A 17,666-nucleotide genomic window follows, 5' to 3' on the forward strand; every position below is an offset into this window, starting at 1 on the left:
CCCTGCGACCCTCTACATCCATGTGGGCCAGACACACGTCAGACCAGCTTTGAGACAATAGTCCATAGATGAGCCCAGTGCCGAGGGCGGCAGTGGCCGCCACCCCTTCCTTCGCTGCTGGAGTGTCACTGAGTGCTACCGTGGATTTCCAGTCCTGGTTAACAGGATGTACTTATTATATTATCTATATATTAATATCAACCGAAATTAACCCTGGGCAAATGCACAAGGGGCTGAACGTTGCTCAGGAAAACCAGAATCTAAATGCTAATGTGTGAGCACAGGGGATCTTTAAGAAGAACGGCAGAGCTGATTCTGTTCCTATCTCTAGTATGTCACATTAACCATTAATCATTGTGGTTTTTTTCCTTTTACCTTATAATACAACTTAGCAAGAGGTTGGCAAAAAATATTTTAAACTGTCCAGAGGATAATTTGAGATACAGTGAAACTTGCCCTAAGTGAAGGCTGTGCCTCCAGAGATTGGCTAGTGATGGTAGCACCTGTATAAAACTTATATATGTGCATGTATATATAAATATATGCATCTTTTTACCAATAGGGCACATAATCAAAACATTTGAAACAAAACAAACAAACAAAACCCACAAAATACTGTGGGGAATTCCCTGGTGGTCCAGTGGTTAAGACTGTGCTTTCACTGCCGAGGGCCCGGGTTCAGTCCCCGGTCAGGGAGCTAAGATCCCTCAAGCAGTGCACCAAAAAAAACAAAAAACAAAAAACATTCGGAAGCCATGGGTCTACAGGAGTCTATGACATTTTCTAACCTAGATATTAGAGTCTGGAAACAAGCAGCAGGACCCACCTGATCCGGGAGTACAGAGAGTTAAGATGAGAAGAGGGAAAAACCAGAAAACAAAATAAGTTTATTCGTCCTCCTTCAGAGAACATTTTCCCTGAAATAGAGTCTCCCTGACACCAGGCACAGCTTCCACGACTGAACCGAGAGGACCTTCTTTCCCTTTACTTCTCCAACTAACCCAAGGCTTTTAAGACAGATGCCTGAAACCAAATCGGAGTGAAAAGCAGTGGCAGGTCTTCCACAATCCCAATTTTAGAATGTTCAAGCTGCCACAGGAGAGGCTGTTGGCAGTGGCCTCCAGTTGAGGTGAAGCACCCACTGCTGCAGTCAGCGGGAGGTCGCTAGTCCTTGCAGAAGGAAGGGTTTTGCTGCCTCCAGGATGTCCAGTTTAGGGTCCAGTGAGCGGCCAAGCCCCTCCAACACCATGATGGCAAACACAATTGAGGCAAAGTTGCTCTCAAGCTTTACCTGAAACAGAAAAACAGTGGTTCTTTCCGAAGCCCATTGATATACAGAGGGTGTCCTGGGTAACATGTCACCATCCACTCCCGGCCTCGTCTACCTGCCCATGTGATTTTTATCACCTAACATTCTTTTCCCTACCCAGTCATTTTTCCCACCATCTCATCTACTCACCCAACCCCCACCTACTAGAAATATTAAGGAAAATATAGGGGATGCAGTGTGTACAGCTCTTCTCTAGGGGAAGTGTGTAAGTGTGTGAATGACTTAAAAATACTAAAGTGAATAGTTTACAGCTACACTGGGAACCAGAAATCTAAATAAGGGTCATTCTTCAAAATCCACAGTAGTCTTTTTGAGACCAAGCACAACCGGCTTTGCTCAAATACAGCAGAGTTTCTTCCCCTTTGGAGCCAGGTTAATAGTAATAACAATTTACAAGGATTACCCAATTAATTCTCAAAAGTACTCTCATTATCTCCGTTCAGTAGATACGGAAGCTAAGGCTCAGGGTGGCTCAGGTGGTGACTTGCTCAAGGCCTCTGGGTGAGGAAGAGTAGAGCCAGCATTTAAACCTAGAACAAGAATCTCTTTTCAGGTGGACAGAAGGTCAGGCAATGGAAGGTTGACTCATGGGGAAATAATCTTTGTTAAAAGTAAAGCGGGGGGCTTCCCTGGTGGCACAGTGGTTGAGAGTCCGCCTGCTGATGTAGGGGATGCGGGTTCGTGCCCCGGTCCGGGAGGATCCCACATGCCGCGGAGCGGCTGGGCCCGTGGGCCATGGCTGCTGGGCCTGCGCGTCCGGAGCCTGTGCTCCGCAACGGGAGAGGCCGCAGCGGTGAGAGGCCCGCGTACTGCAAAAAAAAAACAAAAACAAACAAACAAAAAAAAAGTAAAGGGGGGGCTTCCCTGGTGGTGCAGTGGTTGAGAGTCCGCCTGCCAATGCAGGGGACATGGGTTCATGCCCCGGTCCAGGAAGATCCCACATGCTGCAGAGTGGCTGGGCCCATGAGCCATGGCCACTGAGCCTGCGCATCCGGAGCCTGTGCTCCGCAGTGGGAGAGGCCACAACAGTGAGAGGCCCGCGTACCGCAAAAAAAAAAAAAAGAAAGAAAAAGTAAAGGGGGCTGGGGACTTCCCTGGTGGCGCAGTGGTTAAGAATCTGCCTGCCAATGCAGGGGACACGGGTTTGAGCCCTGGTCTGGGAAGATCCCACATGCCGTGGAGCAACTAAGCCCGTGCATCACAACTACTGAGCCTGCGCTCTTGAGCCCACGAGCCAGCCACAACTACTGAAGATCGTGTGCCAAGAGCCCGTGCTCCACAACAAGAGAAGCCACCGCAGTGTGAAGCCCGTGCACCACAGCAAAGAGTAGCCCCTGCTCGCCGCAACTAAAAAGAAAGCCTGTGCACAGCAACGAAGACCCAACGCAGCCAAAAATAAATAAATAAATTTATTTAAAAATAAAAGTATAGGGGACTTCCCTGGTGGCGCAGTAGTTAAGAATGTGCCTGCCAATGCAGGGGACACAGGTTCAAGCCCTGGTCCAGGAAGACCCCACATGCCACGGAGAAACTAAATCTGTGTGCCACAACTACTGAGCCTCCACTCTAAAGCCCGTGAGCCGCAACTACTGAGCCCACGTAACACAACTACTGAAGCCCGAGCGCTTAGAGCCCGTGCTCCGCAACAAGAGAAGCCCGCACGCCGCAATGAAGAGTAGCCCCCTCACTGCAAGTAGAGAAAGCCCGCGCCAGCAACAAAGACCCAATGCAGCCATATATAAATAAATATTTAAATATTTTAAAATAAATAAATAAATAAGGGGTATTTGTCCCAGTTAAGGCCCAAAAACTTGTCTGGGGAGTCAGATGGCTGATCAGGAGAAAGCGGCATGTTACAAATGCACACTCATCGTGGGAATGTAAAATTGTGCAGGCTATGGAAGACAGTATGGAGCTTCCCCAAAAACTAAAAAAAATACCATCTGTAAATCAACTGTACTTCAATTTAAAAGAAACTATGTGATGTAGCAATTCCACTTCTGCATAAATATCCAAAAAGAATTGAAAGCAGGATCTCAAAGAGACATTCGCACACCCGTGTTCATTGCAGCATTGTTCTTAGTAGCCAAGAGGTAGAAGCGGCCCAAATGTCCGTCAAAGGACGAACGAATAAAGAAAATACAGTATATACATACAATGGACTATTATTTAGTCTTTAAAAAATAGGCAATCCTATCACCTGCTACAAAGTGCATGAACCTCAAGAACATTACATCAAGTGAAATAAGCTGGTCACAAAAGTACAAATATCTTATGATTCTACTTATATGAGAAATCTAGAGTCATCCAAATCATGGACACAGAAAGTGGAACAGTGGTTGCCAGGGGCTGGGGGGAGAGAGACATGGGGAGTTTTTGTTCAGTAGATACAGAGTTTTAGTTTTGCAAGATGAGAAAATTCTAGAGCTCTAGAGATCTGTTACACAACTTTGTGAATGTGGTTGACACTGCTGAGATGTGCACTTGGAGATGGGTAGGGGTAAATTTTGCATTATTTTTTTAACCGCAATTTAAAATGTTTTGAATTGTTTTAAATTAAGTGCCTGGTGAAGCACTTGAATAGAGTGGCTGTACTCGATCGGCCCTCTCTCTGCTGTCCTGTCCTGAGAATCACAATGACAACAGCAAACATCTAAAGCTCTGGTAACCGCTGTGTCCCACGCAGTGTGTGAGGAAGGCTGTGTGCCAGTGGGAGCACCGGAGGCTGGAGAACAAAGCAGCTGGGAGTGGGGCTCCGCAGTCGGGCTGCGGGCACAGGGTCGGGCACTACCATGGGGGCCACCTGGCCGGGGGTGAGTTGCTCGGTGCCGGCCTCAAGGAATGTTGCGGGGATTAAATCAGATACTAATAAATGTTACACAGCTAAATTAGGTGCGTAGAGGGGAGTGACGGCACACTGCTACCGTTGTCAAGGCCTCACCCGGCCCTCCCAGCGGCCCCGGGGAGACTTGGAGAGACTTGAGCAGGTCAGAGCTGGTTGGTGCAGAGCTGGCTGTGAGCCTCACCCTCCGGCTCCCTGTCCCACGCAACTGAACTCCCAGGAGTGTGTGTTCATTCCAGGTTCTCTCCAAGCCAGCCCCCTAGCAATGATTAAAGCTTTCCCCAATCCTAAGGTGATATTTAAGTCATTTTTTTTTCCTTTTTTTTTTTTTTTTTTTTTTTTGCGGTACGCAGGCCTCTCACTGTTGTGGCCTCTCCCGCTGTGGAGCACAGGCTCCGGACCCACCAGCTCAGCAGCCATGGCTCACGGGCCCAGCCGCTCCGCGGCATGAGGGATCTTCCCGGACTGGGGCACGAACCCATGTCCCACGCATCGGCAGGCAGACTCTCAACCACTGCGCCACCAGGGAACCCCTAATTCACTTTTAAAATGGAACCTGTCAAAAGTTTTGGAAAACATAAAGTTTTTCACCAAAAACCCCACCAATGTGGGATCACAACGTGACCAAGGAAAGATCTTGCCAGACGTCAAGAAACAGAAACAGCACTCTTCACCACAGGGATCGGTGCATGCAACGTTTTCAAAAACGAGATCTCACATAAGAAAAGTACCTGTCACCACCCTGAGGCCACCCGCCTTCCCCAGATCCCTCCCCTCCTGCCTGACCAGAGGGCGAGCTCTCCACCCAGACCTCACCTTGTGAGTCATCAGCAACTTAAAGACATTCGAGAGAAGGATGGAAACTTGAAGCTGGAAAACAGAATAAAGAGTCTGCAGAGGCTGCAGAGCCCCCGGGAACCCCTTCTCCCTTGCCTGCCCCGTCCCACGTCCACACGCACATACACACACACAGCAGTGAGCAGAAACAGACTGCCTGACAAATCCCAGAAAGGACTGCATGCACACAAGCCCAACTTCCACCTCACAGCTGAATTCAGAGACCGCTCGGAAGGACCAGCCTGGAGGTCTCTACCCCCACACTCCCGGCACACACAGACATCACTTCGGAATCAATAAGACAGGCAGCGCCGGGGGGCCCGCTGCCGCTCCCCACTGCCAGTGGGCCACCTCTTGTTCTGACTCGCTCCAGCTAGCGTGGACTTGGGAATGAACTTGGGAAGAAAACTCAGGTTTGTCAGAACAGTGTGCAGAATACCAAATGAGCTCTGCTGCAGGTCTAAATAGAGGGCGTGAACATTCGGTACGTCCTCTGTCTGCTCAGGGGCCTCAGTCCTCCCTCGCCCCACCGCCATGCTCCGCTGAGCTCCACGGAGATAAGGCAGCAGAACAGCTGACCCCCGGTCTGGGCAGGGCAGGTATGCAGCACTACATATGTCACCGTCCCAGCAGCCACCCAGGAGAGCCTGGTCAAGGAGCCGCTCTTGAAAGCCGGGATTCCAGAGGGCCTCCTCACACCTCAAAGATGTGGGCAGAGGAAAAGCTTTGTTCTTTATCTGCCTGAAAACCCAAGCCCCTCGAGACTTCCCCCCATGAAGAGGCCTCCCTTAGACCTGTGGTTTGCTGTGTCCAAGGGCAAGGTCAGTAAACACCCCGAGGCCCCTGCGCCTGGAGCGGCCTGCTCACCTTTTCCAGCGTGATGGTGTTCTTCCTGGCCTGGGTCACCAGCCTGGCCATCTCAGCCTTAAATCCCTCCACATCCTTGCACTCACTGGCCCGGGCATGATGCAGGATGAGCTGAGCCACTCTTTGGCCCTGGAAGACGCGAAAGAAAAAAACTTGGTAGAGTCAAGAGGGCACAAAACTAGATGCTCTGCCCAAACTTCTTCATATCCTAGTTGTTTCCGCCCCAAATTTTCTACCACCCTGCTTTTGGCCACCCATCCTTTTTTAGCTTTACTTCCCCACCCCGCCATACCTGGTAAATAGTCAAGGTCTTTTGCAGCTTGTCTTGGGCAGTGGGGCCCCACCTATACTCAGCACAGTCAAGGAAGGGAGCTCTACTGTCTCCTTTGCCTCCAAGGCCACCCAGGCCCAGCAGCAAAGCCAGTGCCTGCTACGCGGCACTGCCGACCAACCCGCCTGGCCCAGAGCCACCAGGACCTGCCGCCAGGCTGGACCAGCCACACCATCCTTGAGGGCGGTCTTCCCGCCCGAACAGAATTCCCTGCTCACAGCTGACCTAGCCTCTGTGCTCCAGCCGTCTCACCCCTCCTCCACCCAGGAAGCCCCTGATCAAAGCCTCCATGGTCTCCCCAGCACCCACGCAGCCAGGCTCCTCCTCCTCAGCTGTGACCTTCTTCTTTTGCCCAAACCTGTGCAGAAGAGCACCTCCCACCCCCTCACCAGCCACTGCACCTCAGTGTTGAACCTCGGCCCAGGAGATGCTTTCAACCTGGCTCAGGCTCAAGCCTCTGGTCTGCCCCCTCAGAAGCCTCCTAAGCAGGGGTTCCTCTGAATTTTGCCTTTTCTTCCAGCTTTCTCTTTCCCAGGGTCTTTCTTGCTGGAGAATTCACTGTCACCCTTGATGTGGCACTTTAGGTTGACTCAGTAGAGGCTTCGCTGAGTCCTTTTTGCTAAATAATAATTCTCAACCACTGGAGCCCCTCAGAGGCACGGGGTGAGGGGTTAAAACCACTTATGTCCCCCCACACCCGCCGCAATCATGTGTTTTCCCACACCTGGAGAATAAGTTCCCTGAGCTGCTGCTTCTCCCCAGCCCCACCTTCTCGCAGCAAATGGCACAGACCAGGGCGGCTGTTATTCAGTCAAGAAGCTAGCGTTCCCAGGGCCCAGCTGTACACTTACTGAAGAAGGAAGAGAGACCACCAGAACAACAGCATTTGGGAAGGAGGCGTGTCTTCCCATCATTCCAAACCATGAGCCGCTCGAGCAGGCCCGTTCTGACTACAGAGCCTTCGGCAGCTTCGTTTTCCTGCTCCCCTTCCTTCTCCCCGCTTCCTCTCTCTGCTCCACCCATTTCCATCAGGAGCGCCCTTGGCAAACACAGGCATTTACAAGAATGACAAACGCTGAGGAGCCCCAAGGTTCCCAAGGGCCTAAAAAATTCATCCCCAAATCCCGAGAGCCCAGTGGGTCTCACCTGCCCCATCACCACGGCCATGAAGACTTCCCGGAAGTTCCTCAGGTCGGCAGCCTGCAGCTCGGCCACAATGCCGGCGTCCAGAAGCACCAGGCACAGCGGGCACTGGGCAGGCGTCACAGCCACCGCCAGCGCGTCACAGACATCTACCTGCTGAGGCTGCGCCTCTTGGCTCTTGGGAAGACCATCGGCACCCTGGACCAGGATGTTCCCAGGGTGAAGGTCCGCATGGACAAAGTTGTCCACAAATATCTGGGAAGAGATCAGAGCTACTCTAGGCTAAGTCAACCTCACCATCCCATCACCACGAGGCCACGTGTGGAAAAGCTTCCAGGGTGACGCGAGTTCTCGATGATGAATTACAAGGCAGAGAGGTGTGCGTTTTATAAAGCCTCAGAGCTTGATGTCATCGATTGAAAATTTGTACAGGGACAAGTCAGGTTGATGTTTTCACGAGAAAATTTATTTTCAAAGTAAAGAGCATTAAAAATGATCTTAGGGGAACATGATCAAAGACCAAACCGCATTTCAAGAGACTTATTTTTACTCTATGAGTTGAGCAATTAATATTCAAATTAAAAATTATCTAGTCATTGTTGACAGATTTTCCCCAAACCTCTCAGTTCTTACAATTCATGTAACCTTCTTCCTTTAAAAATATTTCATAAATCAGACTTTGCCTCCATTACCTCCATCCGTCCACATAATGAAGTCTAACAGTGATCCTGACAGCTGTACTGGCACATGGAATCGGGGAGGCTGGGGGAAATGGCTTTGAACCTGCTAAGCAGGAAAGAAAGCCCCAGGGACTGTGATGGAGGGAAAGTCAGGCGTGACTTTGTGGAACAGGAATTGCCTGCTGTGAAAGATCATAGAAACCACCAGCAATCCTTCTATGAGGGGAACGAGAGACCCGGGGCAGAGGTACAGAACAGCTGCTGCTGGAGGGGCTCCTGGGGGACTCCTTCCAGCCAACACAGAGCCCTTCCTCCTACTGGATTCAGGCCAAAGACCCCATCCCTCATGGTGGTCATGGCAGCAGGTCACCAAGGGACCCTTCTAGTCCAGATCCTGGCTCTGCTGGAGGTAAGGGAGGCTGCTATCCTGGTGGAAATCCCAGGAACTGAGGAAGCCGGGGCCTGCACACCTGTAGGATATGGTCACCAAAGGCTAGCTGACCCCCGACCCTGGGACAGAACCTCCTGGCACCTTGCTGTTAGCTGAGCCCCAGGGTCCTTGATCCCACAAGCTGAAAGCCCCCTGTGATCTCCCGACTCCTGAGCGCTGCTTAGCACTGCTTCTCACCTAGCTACTCCCCCCTGCACCCTCCCCTCTGGCCCACGGTGCGCCTTGGAGCCCTGTTACCGGGGACAAAGTCCTCTCCCCACTGAGCTTCCACTGCGCTGACAGTGGAAACCCAGCTCTCCAGCGACAACCCTACTTCTCCAGGAGCCCCTTGGGTGAGGTCTACCTATTCTCGATACCCACGCACCCCAGGGCTGGAGGTGAAGTCAGAGCCACTCAACCACCAGCCCCTGTCACCCTGAGCCCTCTCCAGGTGTCTGGCTTACAGCCTCCTGTGCTGTCTGCCTGCACCACACCACTGTCCCGCTCGGCGCACCCATTCCCACCTCCGCCCCACTTCTGCCACCTGCCTAGCCCTCACGGCTCCACCTTGGTTACCTGGTTTCTCTCCTCCTACTCTCTGACCACACGCCTGGTTCCTTCCTACCCCGATTCTGTACCCCCAGACCTGGGCACTTGTCCTCACTATGCATCCTAGACCAGCTGTCTCTGCTTGACCACTCTCTTCTGTGCCAACCACCAGGAAGAGCTCAGACCCTCGACAATCTCAGTATCTTTTTAAAAAAAATTTATTTATTTTTACTTATTTATTATTTTTGGCTGTGTTCGGTCTTTGTTGCTGTGCGTGGGCTTTCTCTAGTTGCAGTGAGCGGGGGCTACTCTTCGTTGTGGTGCGCAGGCTTCTCATTGCGGTGGCTTCTCTTGTTGCAGGGCACAGGCTCTAGAGCGCGCAGGCTTAGTAGATGTGGCATGTGGGCTCAGTAGTTGTGGCTCGTGGGCTCTAGAGCACAGGCTCAGTAGTTGTGGCTCACGGGCTTAGTTGCTCTGCAGCATGTGGGATCTTCCCGGACCAGGGCTTGAACCCGTGTCCCCTGCATTGGCAGGCGGATTCTTAACCACTGTGCCACCAGGGAAGCCCGTGTATCTTCTTTCCTTGCTCCTACACATGAGCTGCTAACAATGCTGGGTTCCTGCTGTTACTACTAGTGATGAAATAACTGATATTGCTTTGGGCTTTTTTGAGTGTCAACTCATTAGTAATTATTGTCAGGCCATCCTCTCCAAGGAGACAGCTAGACTTCCTTCACATCCCGGAGGAGATGGCGCCACTTCCTGAACAAATCCTGGGGCTGGGACGGCCCATCCTAAATGACCCTCGGGTACCCGTACTTAACCCACTTAGCGTCGCCTGTCTTCCCACTAAAAGGGAATGTTCCCTGAACATTGTTGTCATGTCTCTTTTGCTCACAACTGTAAATCCAGCACTTAATTCAGTGCCTGGCACGTAGCAGGTGCTCAACAAATACTTGCTGAATGAATGAATGAAATAGCATGTAACACCCGAGGTTGTCTTTGGCTGTTTGTCTAAACTGTAGGCAAGTCGGGTGGGGCCTGGGTCTCCCTCCCCACTCTTGCACAGAGACACAGCGCATAACACGGAGGAAGTGCTCAGCAGAAAGCTGTAGAAGAAGGCGCGTTTGGGTCAGCTGGGCTATCTCTAGAGCTGACCCTCTCCAGCCAGCGGCCGTTTGCTCGGCCGAACAGGGTCCCCCGCCTCCCGCCTCCCGCCTCCCGCACACAATTCCACCGCGTGCCAGCTGAGCGCCCGCCCTGCCGTGACCTCACCATCTTCAGGAGCATGTTGATCCCCAGCCGCGCAATCTTCCTCTTCACGTCCCCGGGAATCCCCGCTTGCTGGTAACTAGACACAGGCACACTCTCCTGGGGGAAGATCGGGGAGAGAACAGCTTTAGCCTGCACAGCCCGCGACTGCCCCCCGCTCCTCGTCTCCATGGGGACACACCCGCACGGCCTTGCCACTGATGGGGAAGTGACCCGGAGAGGTTTTCCTTTCTTAGAGCCCCTATGAATCTGTCACCCACAGATAATTTTAACCTATTTACCCTTCCCTTCTACAACACGTATCAACAAGTCCCATAGGTTTACTAGGGAGGAAATCCAGCGACTGCCACCCACAGGTAAGAGAGGCTTTGCTGTCAGGGTGAGCTTGTTTCTGGTCAAGAATCGGCCAATGGGGACAAGAATGAGCTCTGTGACCTCACAGGAGGGAAAGGAAAAGGAAGAGAGAAGAAAGGGGAGCCAGTCAGTACGCGTTTCGTATAGGTTAGTTATTTAATTGTCAAAGCAGCCTATTGAGATAGATCTTGTTATCCCTAATTAACAAATAAAAGAACTAAAGCCCAGAGAGTTTAAGTAACTTGCTCAAAGTCACACAGCTAGTAACAGTGGGTCATTCAGGTCACTCCTCTGGATCTCATTACCATCTTTACAAAGGAGACTGGACCAGGAGGAGACAGCTAAGGCCATGACAGGAATACTTGTTGAGCACTTTCTCTGTGTCGAGCACTTTTGCTGTGCAGTCTCTGTGCACAGGGCATTTTGCATTCAATGTTTCATTGACTCTTGGGACAACCCTAGGAGGCAGGAAGGGTTGCCTGTTGTTGTACAGGAGGGAACTGAAGCCAGCCAGCAAATACAGTGGCAGAGCAGACTTCCAAATCCAGAAAGTCTGAGGTCAGGGCCAGGCTCTCAGCCACCTTGCTACGCTGCCTTCCACCCTCAGGCGTATCCAAACCCCTCTCAGTTTCACAGGCAGTAATCACATGCTCTCTTGGCTTTTGTCTTTTCCAACTCAGGCCTTCCTGTGAAGGGGAGACAACCTGACTATGAGTAAAAGGCGCGGCCAGGGGAAGCTCTCAGTCTTACTTCATACGTTTCCACCAAGACATCCCTGGTGACAAAGGGACGCAGAGGGGTGGGGAATTTGACAGAGTTCACATTCAGGAAGTTGCATTGGAAGTGTTCTAGATTCCGAGCTTCATAACGCAGGTCGATCTACAGGGAAATGGAGAGAAGAGGTGAGGGAAGGGGTAGCCTGGGCCCAGGGACAGCAAAATCTGAACCCCCCAAGAGCTAGCAAGTCCCGAGATTCACCTGCCTTCCCCACCTACTCTCTTGCAGAACTCCCAAGAAACTCGGGCTGCCCCAGAAGTCTCAAGCCCCATCCCTACCCCACGACGTGAGCTCCAAGCTGCAGACAGCAGACACGCTGGAGAACTTGTCTAAACTGAATTTACGTTCACCCTGCCCCCAGTCACCTGCGAGTCACTGCAGATTACACCCTCTCTCTTACCCTCCATACCCACGGGAGACTCAGTGCCATCAACTCTGCAGCCCTCACCACTCTCAGATCTGTTCCCCTTTTCCATCCCACTGTTCCTCCCACGGTGACTCAAAACCAGTCACCTGAACCCTAACAGAGGTGTCCTAGTTGGGCTCCCTGTCCCCCATCTTCCCTCTCTCCAATCCATGTGCTGGTGTCCCCCCCACCCCACCTGCAGGACGGAGTCTGCATTCATTAGGATGACGTCCAAGGTGGGCCATGGTTTGGCCCCTGCTTCTCTCTCCAGGTCCATCTCCTGGGGCGCCTCCTCCTTCCTCTACTGCCCCAAACTCCAGCTGCACCCAATCTGCAGAGTGCTGAACATCTCAGCCTGCCAGATGCCTCCCGTCTCAGTGCCTTGTTTACTCCCCCTGACTGGAATGCTCTTCCCCCATTTGGGCCAACTGCAAACACTCCCCTTTCGCGAGTCAACGCAAGCCTAGGGAGCCTGGACCCTCAGGGTGGAATGACCACTTCCCCTCTTGAGCCTCAGCTGAACCCGACCGAATCTGTAGAGACTCCTATTGTAACTCATGCTTTTTCTCCAAATATTTCACATCAGCCCTCCTCCTACTACTATATATTCCTTGAGGACAGGAAAACCTCACTTGTTTTCTTAGTTCACCAGCTTCTAACACAGTTCTTAATACATGTTACATGAATTTATAAATGAACATACACCCCCTACATACACCCAGACTCTAAGATTTCAAGACTGGGAACGTGATTGGACCACTCAGAGCTACAGCTGGTAGGAAGAGTTGATTTTTGAGATAAATGGGGTGCGCTATAGAGGTCTGAGCTTCAAGTGATGGGATCCCATGGTGCCTATCAGACTTCTCAAAGGGGAACTGAAGAACTGAGAGTGATTAATGCCAAGATGGGTGTCAGAAAAGAAGTTATTTTTCTCTGTTTTAATTTTCTTTTATTATCAAACCTACACAACTCCATAGCATAAAGCAAAGCTTTCTAAACGTTAAAACGCATCCCTGGGGCTTAAAACCCTAAATCAGAGGACATAAATGAAGACTTGGTACACTGCTTCTGAAAGCCTGCCAATTTCTGTGCCAACCGCCAGGAAGCCAGCACAGATGCCTCCTTGGAGCCCTGAGAGCCTCCAGCATGTTTACCAAGTCTGGCTACTTAAACAGGTGTTCCAAGGGCCCCGGACAAGGAGGAGGTCCTTGTCTACTCATTAACCCCGGAAACAAAGCAAACCAAAGGCACAGTGTGTGACTTCGCTAATTCTTCTTCTCCTTCTGGAGTTCGGCCATTGATTGTGGCACAGATAATGCTATATGTTCCACCAGACTCATTTCATTTTCATCCCAGACACTAAGGAAGACTGCCTTCCCCAAGCTCCCTCGTAGTTACACTGGGCCCGTGTGATTAAAGCTCTGACCTGTAGACTGGGAAGAAGTGATATATATCACTTCCAGACCTGGCCACAGAATCCTTTACATGACCCTCCGTGGTCTCTCTCCCCATTCCACGCTGACCCCAGATGACAAATTTGAGAGGAAACTGGGTCCCTGAATAACTATGGAGTAGAGCTGCCACTCACTCCCTCAGTTCACCTGCATGGAGCTTTCATATAAGCAAAAAATAACATTGTTGCATTAAGTCACTGAGATTTGGATATTCTTTGTTATATCAGCTAGCATCACCTATCCTGACTAATACACTACATTAGCCACAACGCACTGGGAAAATACTCATCCATTCAGCATTTACTAAGCAGCTGCTAATGGCAAAAACTGTTGTGTGCTATTTACAACTGAGGGAAAGAGAATTCACCTGTTGCACCATGAGCTTCTCAAATTCCTCCACAATCTCAGGCAAGCTGAGCCACTTGATTCCTGGCAAAAGTGCAAGGACTCGGCTGCCCATCTTCATCAGCAGCAGGTCCATCTGCACCTGAGCAAGCAGGCCAGGGTGCAACACCTGCCAAAAAGAGGCACAGTGAGACAGGAGGGATCAATCAACCCAGCCACGGCTGGGTCCTACCGTCAAAGGAGAGTCAGCAGGCTTCTCATCAGAGCAAAGGAGAAGCAGTCCCAACGCCCAGGATGCTCCTGCATTCCTCCCTTTGCGTCTTCCTGAGGAGACTCAGAGGGCAGCTCCCCTGCATGGCACTCAGCTTTGCTGGGAAGAATAGGTGGGCTTCTCCTTCCAAATACATTAAGTTTAGATCAGTGATTCCTAAACATTAGTGAGCATAAAAGTCACCGTGGGTTGCTTGGTGAAAATGTGGACTCCCAGATCTCCTCCAAGACCTACTGAGTCAGGGACTTCCCTGGTGGTCTAGTGGTTAAGACTCCACGCTCCCAAGGCAGGGGGCCCGGGTTCGATCCTGATCAGGGAACTAGATCCCACATGCATGCTGCAACTAAGACCCAGCGCAGCCAAATAAATAAATAAATAAATATTTTTTAAAAAGACGTACTGAATCAGACTGGCTGGAAGGGGAGCTGGGAATCTGCATTTTACTGAATGTACAGGTAGCTGAGTCAGGTGGTCCAAAGCCTGCAAAATACTGCTCTAGAGTCACACAACTCCAGAGGTGGAATGGAAAGAGTTCAAACTCCAGTTCTGCAACCCATTTCCTGTATGAAACTGGACAAGCTGTGCAACTTCTCTCAGCCTCCTGTTCTATCATTTAAAACATGCATATAGGGGACTTCCCTGGTGGTCCAGTGGTTAAGACTATATGCTTCCAATGCAGGGGGGTGCCGGTTCGATCCCTGGTTAGGGAACCAAGATCCCACATGCTGCGTGGAATGGCCAAAACAACAAACCAAGAAAACCCATGCAGACAATAACCCCTACCTCCACCTCAAATCCTTTTAGGAATAAAGTGGAGTATAAATAAAGATACAAGAAAAAAAATGCCTATCTCAGGCATCTAATCAAGATTAAACAATGCATCTGACGTGACGGGCATGTTTCCTGGTATACAGCAGGCATCCACTCCTTTTGTATCCCCCAGAGCAGAGGGAACCTTCGAGATATTTTGGACCAGTGTTTCCTAAATGTGCCTAATGATGAGACTCATTTGCAGCATTTATAAAAAGCCAGGCCCAGGGCTTCCCTGGTGGCGCAGTGTTTGGGAATCCGCCTGCCAATGCAGGGGACACGGGTTCAAGCCCTGGTCCGGGAAGATCCCACATGCCGCGGAGCAACGAAGCCCGTGCGCCACAACTACTGAAGCCTGCGTGCCTACAGCCCACGAGCCGCAGCTGGAGAAAGCCCGCGCGCAGCAACGGGAATGCAATGCAGCCAAAAATAAATAAATAAAATAAATAATAAATTTAAAAAAAAAAAAAAAAAAAGCCAGGCCCAGGCTCTTCCCTTGGAAAGTATAACTCAGTAGGTCTGAGTGAGGCACCCTTGGGAGGGTTTTATCTGAGGAGGTAAAAGAGAGCACCAGGGTATTTGCTACTAGCATCTGCCAGTTCTCCTGGGGACGTGCTGAACAGGGGTGGAAAGGTGTGGAGAGAAGAGCTGATGGAGCCCAGGAAGGGGTGATTGGAAATAAAGAGAGAAGGAAACCACTTCTGTAAAATGAACGCCACCCTCTTGGGCTCACCACAGCACACCTAACACAGTCTGTCTCCGATCTATCCTGACCCCAGAGCAGGAGGTCAGCTGAATGGTGGGTCCTCCACCCACAGCGACAGCCAACTCCAAACCCTCTTCATTTTCCTCTTTCAGACCATTCGCATCACCACTCCTTCAAGCCAAGAAATCAAACAGTTTGCGCATCACAGGCACTCAGATAACGGTCAAGCTAAAAGAAATCAATGGAAGGAAATGTGGGGTGACTTGCAAAGGGGGACTTCCTGATCTGGGCAGCTCCGTGGAGTCGGTGAGATTTTAGAGATGGGAAGGGTCTGGCTGCAAACATCAGAACACTTACTTTCACGGCCACGGGAATGAGGTGATCTGGCTGTGGTCCATGGGCGAGTCCCGAAGCCTGAGACAAGACTGCATTCGATCCAACCAGGTCAGCTTTAGGGAAGAGCAGCCCTTCTAGAAATGACTGGTCGGCAAGACTTCCTTGAGGCCTCCACGCCTTCCCCAAGTGTCCAAGGAGCTCTCCCAGCCCCCGGACTTTCCCGGCTTCCGAAGAAAGCTGCAGTCCGGAGGCTGTGGCCAGTCTCCGGATGCTGTCATTCTCCAGGAAGGCAGGATTGGCACGTGCTTTGTACACTTGGGCCACGCAGCCGGAACCCACAGGCTCCTGCTTCTCAAAGCAAAGGACCCTCCCCCAGTCCTCTCCGAAGGCTTGCCGTAGGAAGTGTTCAGTGTGGGTCCAAGGATGGGGCGTCACCTGGACGTGCAGCTTGGAGAACTGCGCACAGAAAGCCTCTGAGAAGAGATCACGCCGGGTGCTGGCCCACTGGCCGAGTTTGATGTACGTTGGACCGGAGGTCTCGGTGGCTTTCAGAAGCAGGTGGAGCCAGAGCCTGGAGACACTGGGAGCCAGGTAGGTGAGGGGGTAGAGTAGAAGGAGGGGGAAGAATTTCACCAAGAGCGCCCCCGCGCGGAGCCAGATCCGCAAGTGCAGAAGGAGGCAGCCTAGCCGCTGCTCCGGGGGGACTCTCTCCAGTGGCCCGTTTTCAGCCAGGTCACTCCAACTGGTCCTTTGCCGACACAAGCTCTCAGGGACCCCCTTGCCAATGTCCTCAGAGGCTGAGATGAGTTTGGGCAAAGTGCCAAGAAGAAGCCAACAGAGTCTAGCCTTGCGACAGCACCCAGAGGGTCTCAAAAGGCCGAGGTCCTTTCTGAGCTCCAAGCCCCTTAGGTGCGACAAGCAGACCCTGACAGAGAAGCGCCAGGGGGTCACCATGCTCTCCCAGAGGTCGCGGTCCAGGCTGCCTGCCTCCACTTAAGGAGCACCCATCTTCGTTCCTTCTTTCCGCAAGGCTGGCCTGAGTCGGGGCCCCAGCTGAGTATTCCACTTGAAAGCGAGGTAGCTGTGAGACTCGGGGCGCTCAGACCTCGCCTCGCGTGTGCAGCCTCTGCCGGGTCCTGCTGCGAGTCCTGCCTCCTCAGGGCCGCCCCGCCCCGCTGGCCCACAACCCTGCCCCGCCTCCGCCGCAGGAGGGCTGGCCCATCAGTCCCCGCTCCCTCCCGGGTACCTCGCCTGGGTCTGAGGCCCGAGGGTTTTCAGAACTGAGAGCCGGAGGAGCCAAGCCAGGCCCAGGTCGGGGACGTGGCCCGCGCGAGGTGGCCGCGCCGGTGGAGACAGAGCCGGGCCGCAGCAGGGTCACCGCGCACGCCGGCCGGCGCGCTGAGGGGCTGCGCGGGGTGGGGCTGGGGGGACCGTGCGGAGGGCCGCGGCGCCGAGAGCCCGGGTAGGGGTGAGGAAACTGCCAGGCGGGGCGAGGCGTGGAGAGCTGGGGCGGGGGGCGGGGGCAGTGCGGGCGGCCGAGGACCCGGGCACCGAGTACGGTGTGGGGAGGAGTCGGGCGGGGTTGTAGAGAGCCGAGTTCCCGCACGCGGTGGGGTCCGGGCGCCAAGGGCGTGGAAGGGGCGCGGAGGGCCGGGGATCAGAGGGTCAGGGATCGGGGCGCCGAGGGCTGGGGATGGGGCGCCGAGGGCCGGGGATCGGAGGGTCGGCTATCGGGGTGCCTAGGGCCGGGGATCGGGTGCCGAGGGCCGGGGATCAGAGGGTCGGGGATCGGGGTGCCAAGGGCCGGGGATCGGGCTGCGGAGGGCCGGGAGTCCGGGCGCGGAGGACCCGGGATCCGGGCACAGAGGACCGGGGATCCGGACGCGGAGGACGCAGAGGCCGCGGGATCCGCGTCTTCCGGGACCG

At 52.7% G+C, this 17,666-nt stretch overlaps 1 protein-coding gene across 1 annotated transcript; it reads right to left on the minus strand.

Annotated features, from left to right (window-relative positions):
• Nucleotides 1-864: 864 nt before the first annotated feature.
• ADCK2 (aarF domain containing kinase 2) lies at nucleotides 865-17,215 on the minus strand. The gene is made up of 8 exons (XM_032642891.1): nucleotides 15,762-17,215; nucleotides 13,640-13,786; nucleotides 11,386-11,514; nucleotides 10,285-10,380; nucleotides 7,354-7,605; nucleotides 5,877-6,005; nucleotides 4,989-5,042; nucleotides 865-1,291 (listed from the first exon to the last, which is right to left on the minus strand). The coding sequence occupies exons 1-8, from the start codon at nucleotides 16,692-16,694 to the stop codon at nucleotides 1,151-1,153; spliced, it is 1,881 nt and encodes a 626-aa protein (XP_032498782.1). The 5' UTR covers nucleotides 16,695-17,215; the 3' UTR covers nucleotides 865-1,150.
• Between the last annotated feature and the right edge of the window lie 451 nt (nucleotides 17,216-17,666).

This window comes from Phocoena sinus, chromosome 9 (assembly GCF_008692025.1).
Source record: "Phocoena sinus isolate mPhoSin1 chromosome 9, mPhoSin1.pri, whole genome shotgun sequence".
In the NCBI taxonomy this organism is placed as follows: Eukaryota; Metazoa; Chordata; class Mammalia; order Artiodactyla; family Phocoenidae; genus Phocoena; species Phocoena sinus.